The following is a 16,654-nucleotide window of genomic DNA, read 5'->3' as shown; positions in this document are numbered from 1 at the left end:
CAACTGATGCTGTCATTTTTCTTGGGAGGACAGTCTTGGCGATGTATGTGGGACTGACTCATAAGAAACTTTAGTTCATTGTAATAAAGAAAACCAGTCAGCCAGTGCAGCACCGTGGCTCATAAATATGCTTTCCATGTTTGTTTTTTGACAACAATGGAGGTCTATGGCACATATATATATATATATGCTTTGGGAACTCGTGTTTACAGCCTGAGTAACACCTGTCTGATCTGAGACTTGACATAACGAGCTGGTAAATGAGGCTGAATTCATTAACACACACTGACTACATTCATGTGAGGGATTCATTTTTCCATTGCTGCACTAGGTATGACTTAATTTACATGTTTTGGCATGAGTGCTGAATGAAAATAAAATTACATTATTCATGTGTGGTTTTTTTGGTGTTGATTTCATTTTATTAATCTCTTTGCAGGCGACTCTCCACAGTAATGTATTTACAAGCTGGCAGCATATTAGGTCATTTTAATGAACTAATTCACTTAAGTAGGGAGCTTGTCCCTGAGTGAAGATTTCTGAATGAATTATTAATCGGAGTCTCAGGTTGATGACAGCGAAAGAGTCGCTGGGGAATAACGGAGAGAGTTACTCACTCTCGGGGATGGGGATTTGGATTCGGAATGATTAGTCGATTATCAAAATCGCTGATTGATTGATTAATTTTTTGTCAATCGACTCATTTAATTAATTAATTGATCATTGTAGCTCTGTAATAAATCAGATTGTGGTTGCTCATGACATTATGACTTCCTTTTAAAGACGATATTAGTTTGTTGTTCACATCAGCTGCTCATCTGTTATATTTCTGACAAAGTAGCAAAAAGAAGTGTTGCTGCCCCAAAACTTCTGGGACTTGTAGTCTTAAAGCTCACTTGCTGTTACCAGGGTAACCACAAGAGTCACCGTATTAACCAGGATTGAGGGATTAAAACTATGTGTTCATGTTTCAGAATACAAGAGACTTCAAAAGGCAGGAACAAGTTTCTCTATGGGAACAGAGTTTTCATAGGAATTAATGATTTGTCAGTTTAATACATCACTACTTAATAACTATAAATTAATTGCATTTGTCAGAATAATTACAGGGCGATCAGCAGGTTTTTGGATACTCAGTGCTACAGACACATCTTCCATTCATTCAACGCTGCCATGTTTCTTCCTCTGGCATGCATGAGTAAGGGAAAACCTGTCGTAAGGAGAGGAAACCGTTGGATCATCTCTCTGTCTAACAGACTCTTGATCATCGGCTGCAGAGTGAAGTCGAGACGTACTGCAAACATGTTAATGCCTTTCAAAACCTGTTAAATGGCCCATTTGAAGTTTTGATTAGGGATGCACCGAATCCAGGATTCGGGTTCGGATTCGGCCGAATATTGGGCTTTTTGACAGTGTTCGGTTTCTGCTGAACCTTAGATTTTTTTTCCACAGAACCGAACCCTACGCTTGCAATGCGCGCGTTACGCTGGTCGACGTAATGTAGGTGGACCGTTCAATGCAGTAGGCTGTGAGAAAGTGAAAATGGAACTCGCGAGCAGAAAAAGCGCCACCCGGCTGCACCCCCAGCCAAAAGAAAGCGACCAAAACTGAGCCACATGCCCAACCTGCAATGGCGACCTGTCCCACGGCGGCAAGGACCCCAACAACACACAACATTGCCGCTGCCAAAACACCTGCGTATGAAACATCCGAAAGAATACGAGCCGTGCATGAAGGAATCCACAGACAGCAGCCAAAACGCAGCAACCCCAGGTACGGCAAAAACAGTCACAGCTATTCTCTCGGAGTCTCCCTACAATGGAAGTGGAGCGACTGCTGCTTGTTCGCTTATGTTAGCTTTCTAATTTCACCCACCCAACATGCCTTCATCATACACTGGTTAGCGAAAATTTGACAAACTAAATTGTCACTCATCTGGCGATAGTGATGTGCTTTCCTACGATGTAAAAAGAGCGTGTGAATTCAACATTAAGTTGTTACATTTGTAAGGTATTTTATTGTGTAACCTCTCAGTTGAAGGTTAAGAGGAAGTTACAGTAAACATAGAGCTTTTATTGTGACAGAAAAAACTAAAGTGAATAAAGTGTTGTATTTTCTGACGGTTGACTGTGTCGGGGTGGAATAAAGTGAGACGTGCAGTGCCGTCTTGGTTCCGGCATTGGAAGCCTGTGTCTTTATTTTAAAGCCAAACCTGAGTCTAGACGATATGAGAAACCCTTGGTTACACATTTAACTATTTTAGAGGCTGTGGACGTTGTTTACTTCATTAATGTGTTTACTGTGTTAATGGACTGAGGATGGGGCTAAGATTCGGTATTCGGTTTCGGCAGAATCTTAACCAGTGTATTCGGCCAAACCCCAAAAATCTGGATTCGGTGCATCCCTAGTTTTGATTGACAAAGAAATGATTGCAGCAGTGTTGGTGAAGCTGCGTTGCAGAGTTTGGCAGTTTGATAGTCTCGCATTGCCAGACCTTCCTCAACAGTGCTGCGGAGGAGGGTCTGGCTAGTAAGACCACACAGCATTCTGGCGCCGCATGAGCCCCGCTGCCACTGCAAAATAGCCTCAGGAATTAACTTGTTTTGGTGGAACATGTGTATGTTCAAAAGTTGTTTTAGTTGTGCAACAGAAAACTCAGATTTGACAGATAGTCTAGCTACCTGTCTTGATTTACCCTGCAGTTAACCACAGTGCTCATAAATCGACCACAGTCCAAAATTCCAACATATAGAATGCGTATGGTAACGGACATCCGGCTGAAAAGAAGGACATACGGCGAAATTTTCGTCGGCAACAGAGTAATCCCGGAAGTGGAAGGTCGTGGATATAGACTAGCAGTTTGATTACTCCAAATATATTGCTCTATAACACCTCTAGTGGTCAGGTATACTCCACAGGGCAGAAACAAACTCACCATGCATTTATTGGGTTTTTCTCCAGAGTGGACCCTCATGTGGATGAGCAGTTTGTAGCGGGCGTTGAAGGGTTTGTGGCGCCGCACGCAGCCGGTCCAGAAACAGGAAAACTCTTCCCCTTTGCGTTGGTCGATGTGCACCTTCTCGATGTGCCTCACCAGCTCCTCCTGACTGCTGTAAGTGGCACTACAGTCGATCCAGTGGCATGGCTGATCCTGTTGGTCCACTGTGGGGTTGTGGCCTATGGGTCCGTTAAGCCTCGGGAAATTAAGTGAGGTGCTGTCCTGACCTTGGAGGGGCTGGCCCGCATAAAACATCTCCCCTTGCTGGTTGTTAACTTGAAACGGTTCCCTCTTACATGGCGAGAAATCATCTGCAGGCTCTTGTTTTATTGAGCGATACTCCTCCTGTATCTTTCGTTGTAGATTAGGAGTCTTGTTTCCACCAGGTGCATCAGAAAGAGGCAACGAAGAGGTAAAAAATGAAGCTGATGAAGAGGAGGAAGAGGAAAGAGAGGAGGGTGGCGAGCCAAAGGGGGGCGAAGTGGCACAGCTAGTGAGCACATAGGATAAAGGGAGGGAGGGCTGGGGGTAACAGCTATACCTTTGGGTGTTGTTTTTAGGATCTGTGTGCGCTGTGGTAGCAAAGTCCTCCATAGGCTTTTCTATGTGGGATCCAGCGGTCTTACAGCTGAGCAGGGAGGTGAGGTCCCGGCTCAGCGAGGACAGGGACAGGGAAGACCTTGGAAGACAGCACACACCCTGACCACCTGAATGTATCGAGGACTGACAGAAGCCACCAGATGACAGTGGCGCCTGAAGGTCCTCCGCATCCTCAAACACACTGCCAAAACCAGGAAGAGTCAGCTGGACGTCTGGAGGCCCGAGGTCAGGGGGCCACATCCTGGCCCCCCGCTCGCTGACTTCCACCAAGAGATCCTTTCAGTAAAATCGTTGACGCCGATTCTCTTGGAACAACTTTAGGAATCCATTGGAGGGAAACCAATCTCCAGCATCTTTCAATTCTCAAATGTAATCAAATTAGGTTCATTTTCAGCTGCTGGCATCTTCTCATTTCAACCCCAGCATGTGTAATCTTCTGTCATTTGTTCCAAGCTGCAGCGTAGTCAGTCATCTCTCATGCTGCGCTGTTGGAGAAAGAAACCAAACCCACATGAGTCATCTTGAGAGACAAACAACACAAATACAAAACACTTTCTGAAACATATCACATAACAGCATTAAGAACCAGCGGGGGAAGAAATACCTATCTTTACTTAAGTAAATGTACTGATAAAAAAATTTAAAAAAATACTCCATTACAGTAAAAGATTCAAAATCCTATTTATGTAAAAAGACAGAAGTATTATCAGCAAAATGTTCTTAAAGTATCAAAAGTAAAAAGAATGTCTCCTGTGGCTCATATTTTACATTGTTAGATTGCTGATACTAATGTATTAGTTAATTAGCTGATGTGTTAGTTTTAACTTCTTGACATACAGTAAAGTACTTTAATCCAGTGGTTCCCAACCTTGGGGTCGGGTCCCTCCTGAGGGTCACAAGATAAATCTGTATTCATTTTTGGATTTTTCTCTTTTCTGTATATATTTTGAGAGACTTGAACAGTTATTTAAATGAACCCATCTGAGAAGTTTGTAGGGGAAATGTCTCTTTGGTAAAAGTGCTAACAACTAGACATCTGAAATGGTCATGATGTCCCAACTAGACACTACTTCTTTGTAAGAGCTCACAAGCCAAAGCCTTCCCAAATTATGTTTTTTTTTTTTTTTTATATAAGCTCATCATAGCTGACTCAAGTAAAATCACTTCATCAGACTTCACACAGCTCCTTATGGACAGTGGTGGAATGTTACTAAGTACATTTAATCAAGTATAAGTACAAATTTGAGGTACTTGCACTCTACCATTTGATGCTACTACTGCACTGCAATTCAGAGGGAAATGTACTTTTTACTCCTCTACATTTTTACTTTTGATACTTTAAGTACATTTCCGCAATAATACTAGCCACAAAAGGCTACTGTAAATAAGTAAGTAAGTAAGTACTTGAGTAAATGCACATAACACATTCCACCACTGTTGTGAACTAATATTAGCTAAACTCCCTCAGGATTTTCTTATTGCAATGTTGCAAAGCTATGACTCAGCTGCTGTGACAACTTGCCATGCCATTCGAAGGGTTGAAACATAAAACCCAAAATGTGTCACACTCTGAAAGTTATTCCCTCATTTCCAGCCATCAGCAACTCTGTGTTCAATCATTAACAACAAATGGACCAAGATGACCAGCAGAGAAGGTCCCAGATGAAGTAAAACCAAAACAAACAGCGTGTCCGACCTTCTTGTCAGCAGGCTTCAATCAAACAGCTCTGAGTCTGTCGCTGCAGCGAGTGTATATTTGGTTTCCTTTGAGCTGCTGTAACAGTCGGGGCTGATTCATCCCTTCAGGCATTAAGGCCACCCTTGTAGCAAACAGCCAGGCGTTGTGTAGCAGCCGATTGCCTGGAACCTGGTCCAGATGCTTGTTAACAGAGGACGAGTAATGGACCACATCTCTCTGCTAGCTAGTCCTGCAGGACAGGGAGACTGGAAAATAGTGGGTCAAACGGAAGTTCCCCCACCCCTGTCACATATACAGTAGCTCTACTGTGCAATAGTCATTGAGTGTTTATTAGAAAAGACCTTATTTCCAGTGTTTTCTGCCATCTGCCAGATATTGATGATCTAATTTACAGGATCCCCGCCACGTGTAATTAGTCATCGGAAAGATTCAATGGGATGGATATTATATGAGCCAGAAACCAGACACAGCTAAGATGATGAGTAAGTTCACTTCTGTAGTTATATTAGCTGACGAAGGAGTCACTAAGTGTAGGTTCATGCCGAAAGTTTCCTGGTATAGTCTGGTTTACAGTTTTATGATTCTTCCCGTAAATCGCTGGAGTTCCCCCCCACCAGAGTCATGTAGCAGAGCAGTCATGGGAACTGTGGTTGAATCTTAATTAGAGAGGTTGCGATGTGTCCGTGTGTCAACAAGTTGAACAGTATTATTGATTCTAGTGTAGCATAAGTGGTTTGGTATGTTTGAAACTTTGCAAAATTGCAACATAGTAGGTGATCTGAGAACTAAAACCAATATTAGAGTTTTTGAGGCCAGACAGTGGGATTTCAGATGCAAACAAAACATTAAATTCACAACAATCAATCATTTGATAAATGATAATGATCTTTAACTGGTGCTTTTCAGCAACAAACCAAGACTTGTGTAAACATCCACTCTGCCATAAATCCGTCTGAATCCAAGTGAAATACAGCAGCAAATATAGCATAAAGGGGATTTTATTTTAGCAGTGTCTGTTCACAAACCACTCTGGTCCTGATCCAGAAAGAAGAGTTAGACAGTAAAACTAAGAAAAATGTCCCACAAAGCCTCAACTGAGCCAGCAAACCTTATAAAATAGCAGGCTCATCTCATGTGGTGTCTTTTAAAGACTCACTTGCTGAGGTTAGCTAAACACAGCTGTGGCATTTTAGGACAAGCAAATGTGTACTTGTCTCAACAATAAGCACTTTGGTTCTTGAATTACAAACTTATTTTGTGCTTTTTGGTTCAAGTTAAACATGGGAAAAAGATCCTTATTGAAGAGAGAGATGTGAACACAACAAAATCCAGTTTCCTAATCCTATCTTTCCTAAATTACCCTTGATGGTATTGCACAGTGGCTAGGCAGGCACCAAGCGGCAACTTCCGTGCCTGAAAAGTGAAGCCAATAAGGTGCCTTAAACCTGCATTCTATCTATTTCCAGCAGGGTGCGACTCCACAGTCTCCAAAAAAGTAGTCTTTCTATATCTAAGTCTATGGGGAAATTACCCTATTTCTCACTTGATTTATTACCTTAAGAAATATTTTTCTCACGAGTTTATGGCCTTAATCACTAGTTTCAAGTCTTCGTCAATACAGCATGATAGGGACGTGGCAACATGCCGACCTGTCAATCAGGACAGAGGCTTAACAATGCGTATCCATGGCACTGGGTACATTGAAATAGCCGCAAACTTGTTTTGGGGTGTTGCTTTAAAAGCTTTTAAAGCTGCACTAATCAATATTTTTTTATTAACAATGGATCAAATGACTATGTGTAATGTGACAGGTGTTGCTCGTAGTGACAAATGGGAATAGATGATAATACCTGTTGTGTTCATAGCTTGATCCGCTGCCCCCAAATGGCCAAAAAACAACAGCAACAACAACAACAGAATAATGCAGGTGTAATGCTAGGTACCTCTGGATTTGGCACCTATAAATAAAACAAATTCAAAAAAACTTTTCAAATGTTTTAATGAAGAATTATAAAGGGAGTTAAATCTAGGGAAGGGCATTGCAAATTAGCTTAGGTTATAAATGCTGTCGTATGTTGGCCCAAGTCATATGCCTGTTCCTATACAAATAAACATTAAATAATTTTTGCAAAGATTTGGTAATTTATTCTGCCAGGTAGGTGATGGTATACACACCACCTTTACTGTATGTATAGTATGTAATCAGATATGGCTTTATATGCATGCATTGGTGCATGTAAAGTTGGTTTTGTCATTTATTTTGAGCAAGGAGTAACTATCATTTTATTTAGTATGAAACTTCTCATCACTACTAATAACAGAACCCCTAAGACATATGGAATTAGCATCATGTGTTCCTAGGTGCTGATTTGCAATCCTGATGTTGCTTTTTATTACATTTCTATATAAATCATATGAGATTTAATGTGTTTGAGAGGGAAAATAAGTGTTGTAAATCTTAGTTCCTGGATTTAAAGAAATACATGGGGACAAATTTTGTGGGTTGAAATACTCACAGGTGCAGTATATATTAGGTTAGGACAATATGTTTGCAAGAGAACAAACTCTCATAAATGTGGCTGGCTGACCATTAAAGAAAACATGTGAATTATGTAACTAGTTTCAAAACTGTTGCTTGTGTTTTTATAAATGACATGAGAGTCCCTGTAAGTTCCCTGTAACAGAAAAAGTTGGCTGGAGGGTGAGAGTTTACACTTCTCTAAATAAGTTGTGCCTCAGGGTCTCCATTATCAAAACAGGTTAATCCTGTGAAACCAATTTTGTGGTCTATAAGTGTACTAATAAATCACAATTTACTATCTTCTTTCTGGTCATTAATCTTTATTTATCCAAAGGAAATTGAGTTAGCACAGCCTCCTGCTTTACATTCTTACACACATTCACACATTTGAAACTTACAGAAACACTACAGTTTCTACTGTGCAGGTGGAGATTAAAAGCGAGAGTAGTTTTTCAGAGACAGACGAGTATTACTTACTCATTTTCCCCAGCCACAATTTTTCAAACATTTCAGGTAAACAAACCTTGCGAATACAATTCCACTTCTCAAAGCTTTAGGGCAACCGTTGCTTCCCCTGTGACCTCCACACTCTTTATAACACTCTCAATATCCTCAGACATAAACTTTCATTCTGATTTAAGCCCAACTGATATATCGGTATGGCAAATAAAATCTACCAATTTTAGATTATTACAGATATGTTGGTATTGGCAAACCATTAAAGGTCCAGTGTGTAACGTGTTTAGTTCATTATCAAAATCTGTGTTGCCCGTTCACAAACTTGTCCTTTTTCATGAATATTTACCACCACCATCAATTCCAAGTATTCCTTTTGGCTTGAAATTTTACATTTGCATTCGCATGAACTGGGGTAGATGCTCCATATTCATGCGCCATCTTGAAATATGTTAGCCGGTCAGAGACATACAGGACATACTGTTCCGCCTTTCGCGTTTTCGCTGTCACATGATAAACTCACAGGTGCTGCTAATGCTGCAATGGGTATCGTAGCTTCCCGGCCCCGGCAAGTTTGAAGAAGTGGAAGGAAACATGGAGGACCACACGTATGTGATGAGGTTGCACTTACTGTTGATTTGGACAAACCAATGCATTGTAATGTATTGTCAAAATACAATAATCTACACACAAATACATTATACTATATGTCTGTAGCTGTGTCCCAGACAGTTTTCATCACCTAATTCAGTTACACAGAAAGTGTGAAACCACACAAACCTTCAGGCCCTCTTGACCCTCCTAAACAGCAATGTTTTTTTTCTTTCATCCACCACTACAGCTGAGGCTTTTTACACAGACAATCTTTTTTATAGCAACTGGTAGGAAATCCCTGCACATTTAGTTTACCTTATCCTTATCGCCATCAGAAGACACAACTCTGAATACATTAATCTATATGGCATGACTCAAAAAGAAAGTTGCTTCACAGTCAAAGAAGTAATGCAATGAAAAGATAAACGTCATCTTTTCAAATCAAACACATGAGTTTGGAACACAATCTGGGATGAACAGCTGGATTTTCTGTTCAAACAATAGGGGGTCAATTTAGGTCAGACTATTATAGGATATGGAGAGGAGTTTGTTCTTCCAAAACAGGCTGTACTTTCTATGTAATATGCATAACAGCTGAGCAAAATGTTCTGTTGTTGCGTCTTTGACCACTATAAAGATTTCACAGCAACACAAGCTGTCAAACCGCTTCAGCTGAGAAGAGGATCATGAGGTGGAGTCTCCTGAAACATTTATTTATACTGGAGGCCCAACCTGAAGCTGCTGATCTGACACTCAAAGCTGCAGAGCTGCACAAAGAAACAGACTGTTCATTAGGTGAACGATACCACCCCCCCGTCCCCCCAAAACTGGACTGAGTACAAAGTCATTCATGTGAATAACGCTGAGAACAAACTCAAGATATCTATAAAACATAGGTTTTCGCATGAAGACTGAATGACCTGTGAAGCTGAGTTTCACATAAAAGGTTGAACGAGAACTTAACGTTGACCTTGAGTACAAACAGGAAGTCAAACACCTGTGGACAGTAAGGTCACTCCAATGTCCAGGTGTTCCAGGAGTCTGAAGACATTAACGCCACTCATGAAGGGCCTGCAAGTTGCCACCTCGTTTCTGGACATCACGACTTGGTGTGCCAGTCGGATTCCTGCAGCCAAGTCTACAGAAAAAGGTGTCGATGACAAGTTTTCCAGAAATTCAAAGACATACCAAGCTAAAAACCTCTGCACCATCCAAGTGAGTTTTCAGAAGCTGCCGCAATACCATTTCAATGCTGATGCCAATACCACTAATGCCAATACCACTAAGTCATGTCTAAATTTGGAGGCTTTTCGCAAAGTCCAGGTGACAAAACCACTGATGACTGTGGAAAAACAGCTTGAAAATGAAGTGAGGAATGTAAAACCACCACAAGACCCCAAACAGAGCAGGGGATTACTCTTCCATCCCTGGTTATATCGATACTCCAGCTGGAAGAGACAGACATGATGCAGGAGGGGAAGGCAAAATGTATTTTCTTCTGAGTAATTCCCTCTGAACAATAAGCCACAAATCACGATCCAATCGAGGGACATAGCAAATAACCTCAACGTTTACCAGGGGGACAAGGAGACATGTTGGTATTGAGACAATCCAACTTATCTTATCCACATTTTTGGATATATCCAATATTTGTTATATACCATAGTCTTGGATTTTAACATGCATGTGAGTGTAAAATAATTATAATCTCTGTAACAAAGAAAACAGTCATTATACCCAATGTTTTATACTCAGTGGTGATTAAAATGTGTTCGGAAATAGCCTTATAGTAATAAATTTGCCAAATAAATCATGTAACATTTTTCTAAGCTACATGGTAGTACAGCAGTCACTTTTAAAAATAAAAAAGTATTGGTATCTTATCGATATTTATGATTCTGGGTCTGGCATTACTTGGTATATTTTGTGGTATCGCCCACCTCAATATATCAACAATGTCCTGAAGCATACACACATCCTATAAGTGTTTTAACCCTGCTTGACCTCAAGTCATGTACGTGATCAATGTGGCTACACTGTGCTGAAGACTTTAAAACTCAGTATCTGCACTGGTAAATTCTCAGTTATTTTGATAAATGTGATCATTTGTATCATTGATGTGTGAACACTCCCAATTCTATAATACTGCAGGCTACTTTGTTTTTTTTCGATTGTTGCCAGAAAAAATTCTTTGGCACTTTCCAGATTTTGAGAGGCAGTTTGGGTCAAAGTAAAATCAGTGGGAGCAGGTGAATAACACAGTCTCATGTTGCACAAAATAAGAATGTGTTATTGGATCAGAAATCATGCATGTCATCTTTGCAAGAGGCTTGAATTGCTGGTAACTTTAGACACAGTGATCCTCCTGGGGCTCTTCTATGGTGAGAGTGTTGATACTCTAAATAACGCTTTTAGAAATGTCAAATCTAGTGTATCCAAGATTACAGCAGAGTTTTTCTTATTGTTCATTTTTACAGGATGTTCTTTCTTAATTTTTTCACACTAGTGCATTGACCGTTCAAAACATGCCTGTTCGGAACGGGTCAGTTGCTGGTGCCATGTCATTTCTCCGATGCGCCATTGTTCCGACCTCTCAATAACCTGAAAAATTCCCTTTGGTCCTACCGCCTACTAGTCCGAAGTCCACCAGCGATATTACGAATCCCACTATGGCCACGCCAAGACCCGCCCTTCAATAGCATTTATTGGCCAGGTGTCCATGCTTACGCAAGGTAACATAACCCCATTTGTACAGGTCCTGTCCCCTGACCAATCGGCTATCCTAACCTTAACCACTCGAGGTCAAATGCCTAACCCCAACCAATTGAGCTGCTTCGTAGGGCGGGTCTTGGTGTGGCCATTAGGAGTGGAACGGTACATGTATTTGTATTGAACCAAAACGGTACGGGCGTCACGGTTCGGTACATGAATTTACACGGAGAATACACGGTATAAAAATAAATAAAACTTGCGTGCAAATTAATTAACGTAATGTGGAACTAATGTAATGCGGAACTACTGTTAGATACGCGGGTTCTTTAAGGACACCTAGCTCTGCCTTAGCTCTGAAGCTCCGCCTATGTATGCAGTTTAAAGAGTTAGAGGACCCGCCGGCCTCTATAAGAAGTTTGGGAAAACTTTGGTTTCCCAGTCAGTTACAGTAGTACAGACGAGAGAGTGGTGGATAAGACTGCTGTTGTAGATTAGGGTTAGCTTTAGCCAGGCAGGGAGCAGCTTTCTGCGGTGAAAAGTGGCCGGGAGACGTCGTGATAACATTGCATTAATCAGATAATTTAGTTCATCTTTGCAGAGAACAGAGATGCTGTATTTTCAGTTTCAGTTATAGCTGATTGTGTTATTTTGTTTACAAGTTACAGATGGAATCTGGAGATGATGTGGGGTACTTATTGTTTACTGTTTACATCCCACTTTACACAAACAGGCTGTTGCAGCTAGCTCAGGGGAGAGACTGTATGACACTAGGTGGTACAGCCTGAGACATGCACAATAAAAAAAATTGCCTTCTGCATTTTTGTTTTGCTTTTCCCTCCATTCTACCGAACTCGTACCGAACCGTGATGTCTGAACCGAACCGTGACTTCTGTGTACCATTCCACCCCTAGTGGCTATAGAGGGATTCGTAATTTCGCCACCAAAGTGACGTCGGACTAGTGGGCTGTAGGGTTATTGAGAGGTCAGAACAATGGAGTGTCAGAGAAATGGGCAGTCCCCCAGTTGCTTGGCCTGTTGTATTGCAGCTTGCAGCTTTCTCGAGAATCGCTCATCTCATCAACTTCACACTCACACTGCGCTTCCTTGGGTCCTGAGCAATACAACTGCCATGACATAACTGCGTCACATACCTAAGTCACAGCAACTCACTGTCAGAAACATTGGTGAAATACACTCTGGCTTACGGGAGAAAACACCAAGAACAGACTACCATTAGGCAAAATAGTTAACTGCTTGTTGTCCTGTGGTAAAAGCGCCCCAAACAGCTATAGATTTTAGCTTAGTTTAGTTTATGTTAGACCCATTATAAACATATGTGCCACAGCCATTGTCATAACAACCATAATCAGCCTCTGCAGCAGCCAGTAATGTACATAATACATACTGTAATACTAAATCTGTGCTGGTAGATGGATTTTGTTACCTTTAGACAAAGTCAGGCTAGTTGTTTCTCTCTGTTTCCAGTCTTTATGCAGAGCTAAGCTAACCATCTAACTCTTGGCAAGAGCGAATAAACGTATTTTCCAAAATATCGAACTTTTCTTTAAAATAAGACTTAAGTACTCGTAACAAATAAATATAACCATGAGACTGAAAGTGCAGGAAATTACTTATGAGTGCTGGATATGTGAATGTTTGTTATTTTCTTAGGTTGGTGTTAACACAGGCTCTCTCATAGTTCTGTCTCAGTGTCAGCAATAGTGCTGTCTTCAAACAAAATCACATTTCCTACACAAACAAGTGAGTTTTTTTTTCTTCATTATTTCTAAACTGAAGCCAAAAGGTGGGTGTAGATCTCTCCTTCTTCCTTCATCAGTGCTCACCTATCCCTCTGTGCTCTCCTCCTGGCAGACGTAAAGATTTACTAGCAGGTGTGCATCTGTGAGAAACTTTGACTGAGCGCAGATGGCAGGAAATTCCAGTGAAATGACAGTCGCTCAGTCCAAACCACAAGACAGTGTGAGCAGAGTCCGTGAACCAGATACAGCAAGGCCAATAGCAGCAGCGCCTATGGACTCGAGTTGGACTCAACAGCCTGCCAACGTCTTGAAATAGGAGCAGCTTGACAAGACGTCTGTTAAAACTCTTCTGCAATGGGTTGAGTCTGGTTTGGTGGGTACTAACTGACTCCTACGTGTCTTTTAAAATAAATTTTGGGTGGTATTTGGTCTGTGGAACCTTATGAAAATAGATTATGTTTTGCATCTAGCAGATTTTTATCGTGCTACGTTCAGATCAGGCAGGACTACATCAAGCAATACTTTCCAGCTCTTCATGCAGCACTCCTCCATATGATGTCATGGGAGAATTCATTTTACAGAACTAGCAGACAGGAGTGTAATAGTGAGGGGAATAGTGGAACTAAGTTATTGCTGGCTGAATGAATAGTTTGACGGACTATTTCCAAGGGCGTAAATCGCAGGGGGGTCGAGGGGGTCAGGACCCCCCCCCATCTAAGGGTTGTCCCCCCCTAGAAATATCACTAAAACAATTCTGTGTATTGTATATAACATAATAATGTATACTTAAAATATCTGTGTAAGCAGTAAAACAATACAAACCCCAAAAAATGCTTTTAAAGATTAGAAACATTTTAAGTCCCCCCTCCCTTGCCTCACAGTGGTTTGGTCCGCTGCCTGCTGTACCCACACACAACAAGTCCGGCGGTCCACGGGAGAGAATGAGAGAACGAACTGGTAGTAACGTTAGTTGTGGAATGTATTAAGTAGGCTGTTCAAGGCTATTTTATTCACTTAACATCAAGTTGTTCTTTTCTCAAATAGAAATGATGCTGAGTAATTAATAAATTAGTCATGACAAAAAAGTTCGCTATGTTAGTGTAATATAATGTAACGTTACCTAGCTTATAGCTTGTTGGATAGAAATGCACCCACTACAGCTAACGTTACCACGGCAATAAGCCTAACGTTATGTGTGTGAACTGATATTAGGGTTAATACTGAAGATCTACAGTTGTGTTTTGCTCAATATGAAGTTAAGTGGCTGATCAGTTAAATATATATCCTCTGTCCCAGACTAAACCTAATATTTATGTGGAGGATGCAAGATCATTTTATAATTATAGACCGCGTGGTGAACCTATGAACTCATATTTAGACATCTGACGTTAAAGATTTGTGTTGTTGTTAAAAATGACAGAGAAAAGAAAACAGACATAAGATCCTTTTTCAGTAGGCTTACACCAAAATGCCAAGTAAGTACAAGAAGTCCTCATATATCAAGACAATTTGGTAACATCTTTATAAGAATGGGTGCTTATGGAAATACTAACGCCACTATGTCACAGGCAAAGGAGACAGAAAGACCTGAGGAACAGGGAGACCAGGGACAGTCAGGTGTAGAGTCTCAGGCAAGTGTGTTGAGCTTAGTTAATATTTTTGGAGGTGTGTGGCTGTCAGGGTTAGCAGATGAACTTTACCAGTGGCTCACTAATTTACATTATGAACATTTTATTGTCCCCCCCTACTGTTAGATCAGATTTACGCCCATGACTATTTCATGTACCCAAAATAATATTAGAGCCTCTCAGAAGCCTCCCCCCTCTAAAAGGTTCACATGGTTTAGTCCACTAGTTGTCAGGTGAACAGTGAACTTTGAAGCAATTGTGTCATTAAAAGAGTGAAATACAGCTACCATAAAAGAAAAATCAGCAACAACAACAACAAACATCATCAAAGAGAAAACAATCAGAGGAAAAGCAGCCCTTGACAAAATTGCCAGTAGTGTTTCATAGTGGTTTAATATTGGTATGTAACGTGCCTAACTACCCAAAATACTTTCATAATTAGCTTGCTGATGAATGGAGCATTGCCTTCAGTTTGAGAAACAGCCACACAGAGAGTAATCTCACACTGCCAGCCTTACTCCACAGCACTGTGGAGTAAGGCTGGCAGTGCAAGATTACTCTCTGCAGCACTGTGGAGTAAGGTCTGGCTACACCACAGATACATTCTGGTATTTCACCTTTGTCATACAAAAACATAAGTACAGTATGTTGAAAAGAATACTTTCTTAAATTGCGTTACAAAAACTACTGAATAACCTAATAACCAGTACTGATGCATTTGTTTCCTTGCTTCCTGATTTAGTTATTTGTACAGGTGAGACAATGGATGTGTTGAAAAGTCCCTGATTTGTGCCATACCACTGTTAGCAGACAACAGTAGATTCTAAAAAAGGACAGTGAAAGTTTTGGAGTGATATTGCAAATACATTTGGAATTGGAGGAGGGAAAGAAGCCAAGAGAGTACGGTAAAGGATAAAAAGCTTATTAAATCACTCAAAAATGAATTAATACTGTAAAAATACACTTGTTCCAGGTTAGGGTTGTAACTTTACAACATGTATTCTTGCTAAAACAACAGTTTTCGGTCCGAGCAACACTGAAAACATTTTAGATTTTAGTTCCTATTAAACATTTCTCCTCGTGTCTCCAACTGGACCTCTGAATCCTTTGAAACCCTCTTATTTTTTGTACTAAAACTTTGAAATGTAAATTCGTATTTCCTCTGGGAGCAGATGAAACGAGGAAAGCTATGTGTAGGCTACATCTGCTTTGCCGATTCTGCGAGGCGTCATTAATCTTGACAGATCTCTTTAATTTAACTGCTCCATTTGTTATGCTTGTATGTTAGTTTTAGGTTGTTCCCAGTAATAATATTTAAACTGTATTGCAACAACTCCCTCTGCATGGCCCTCTCTTTAGTGTACGCGTCCCAACACTAACTCATGCAAAAACAGTAGCCTACATTATGTTGCTACTGGCTGTGACAACATGCTCTGTAAGACATATACTTTTAAGTTTACCATAATAATATTCTCATTTTGTAAGGAGTATTCCTCTTGGTTGTTGAGTTTATTTACCAATATAGTTTGCTGCTGCTGCTGCTGCTGCACTGATTTAATCAAACTGCTGCAACTCTGACCTCCCACTTCAGACCTCATGGGAAAAAAACTAATTAGCTTTATTGTGTTATCCTTTTTAAAAGCTGTGCGTCTTCATCTCCAAACCGTAAACTTTTCTAGAACAAAA

At 40.7% G+C, this 16,654-nt stretch overlaps 1 protein-coding gene across 4 annotated transcripts in view; it reads right to left on the bottom strand.

The window, feature by feature from the left end:
- Positions 1 to 16,654, bottom strand: part of LOC116046141 (zinc finger protein GLIS1) — a 43,522-nt gene that overhangs the window by 21,145 nt on the left and 5,723 nt on the right. For 3 of the 4 annotated variants that reach the window (XM_031294373.2, XM_031294375.2, XM_036005323.1), the window contains exon 2: positions 2,936 to 4,083. In XM_031294373.2, the coding sequence (XP_031150233.1) occupies positions 2,936 to 3,838 (903 nt within the window). In that variant the 5' untranslated portion in view covers positions 3,839 to 4,083. The remainder of the gene's footprint in view (positions 1 to 2,935; positions 4,084 to 16,654) is intronic. The other variant, XM_031294374.2, reaches the window with a different exon arrangement.

The sequence above is a fragment of the Sander lucioperca genome, chromosome 9 (assembly GCF_008315115.2).
Source record: "Sander lucioperca isolate FBNREF2018 chromosome 9, SLUC_FBN_1.2, whole genome shotgun sequence".
In the NCBI taxonomy this organism is placed as follows: Eukaryota; Metazoa; Chordata; class Actinopteri; order Perciformes; family Percidae; genus Sander; species Sander lucioperca.
Note: the sequence above shows the minus strand (reverse complement) of the source record. Positions and strands in the feature narration are given on the sequence as shown.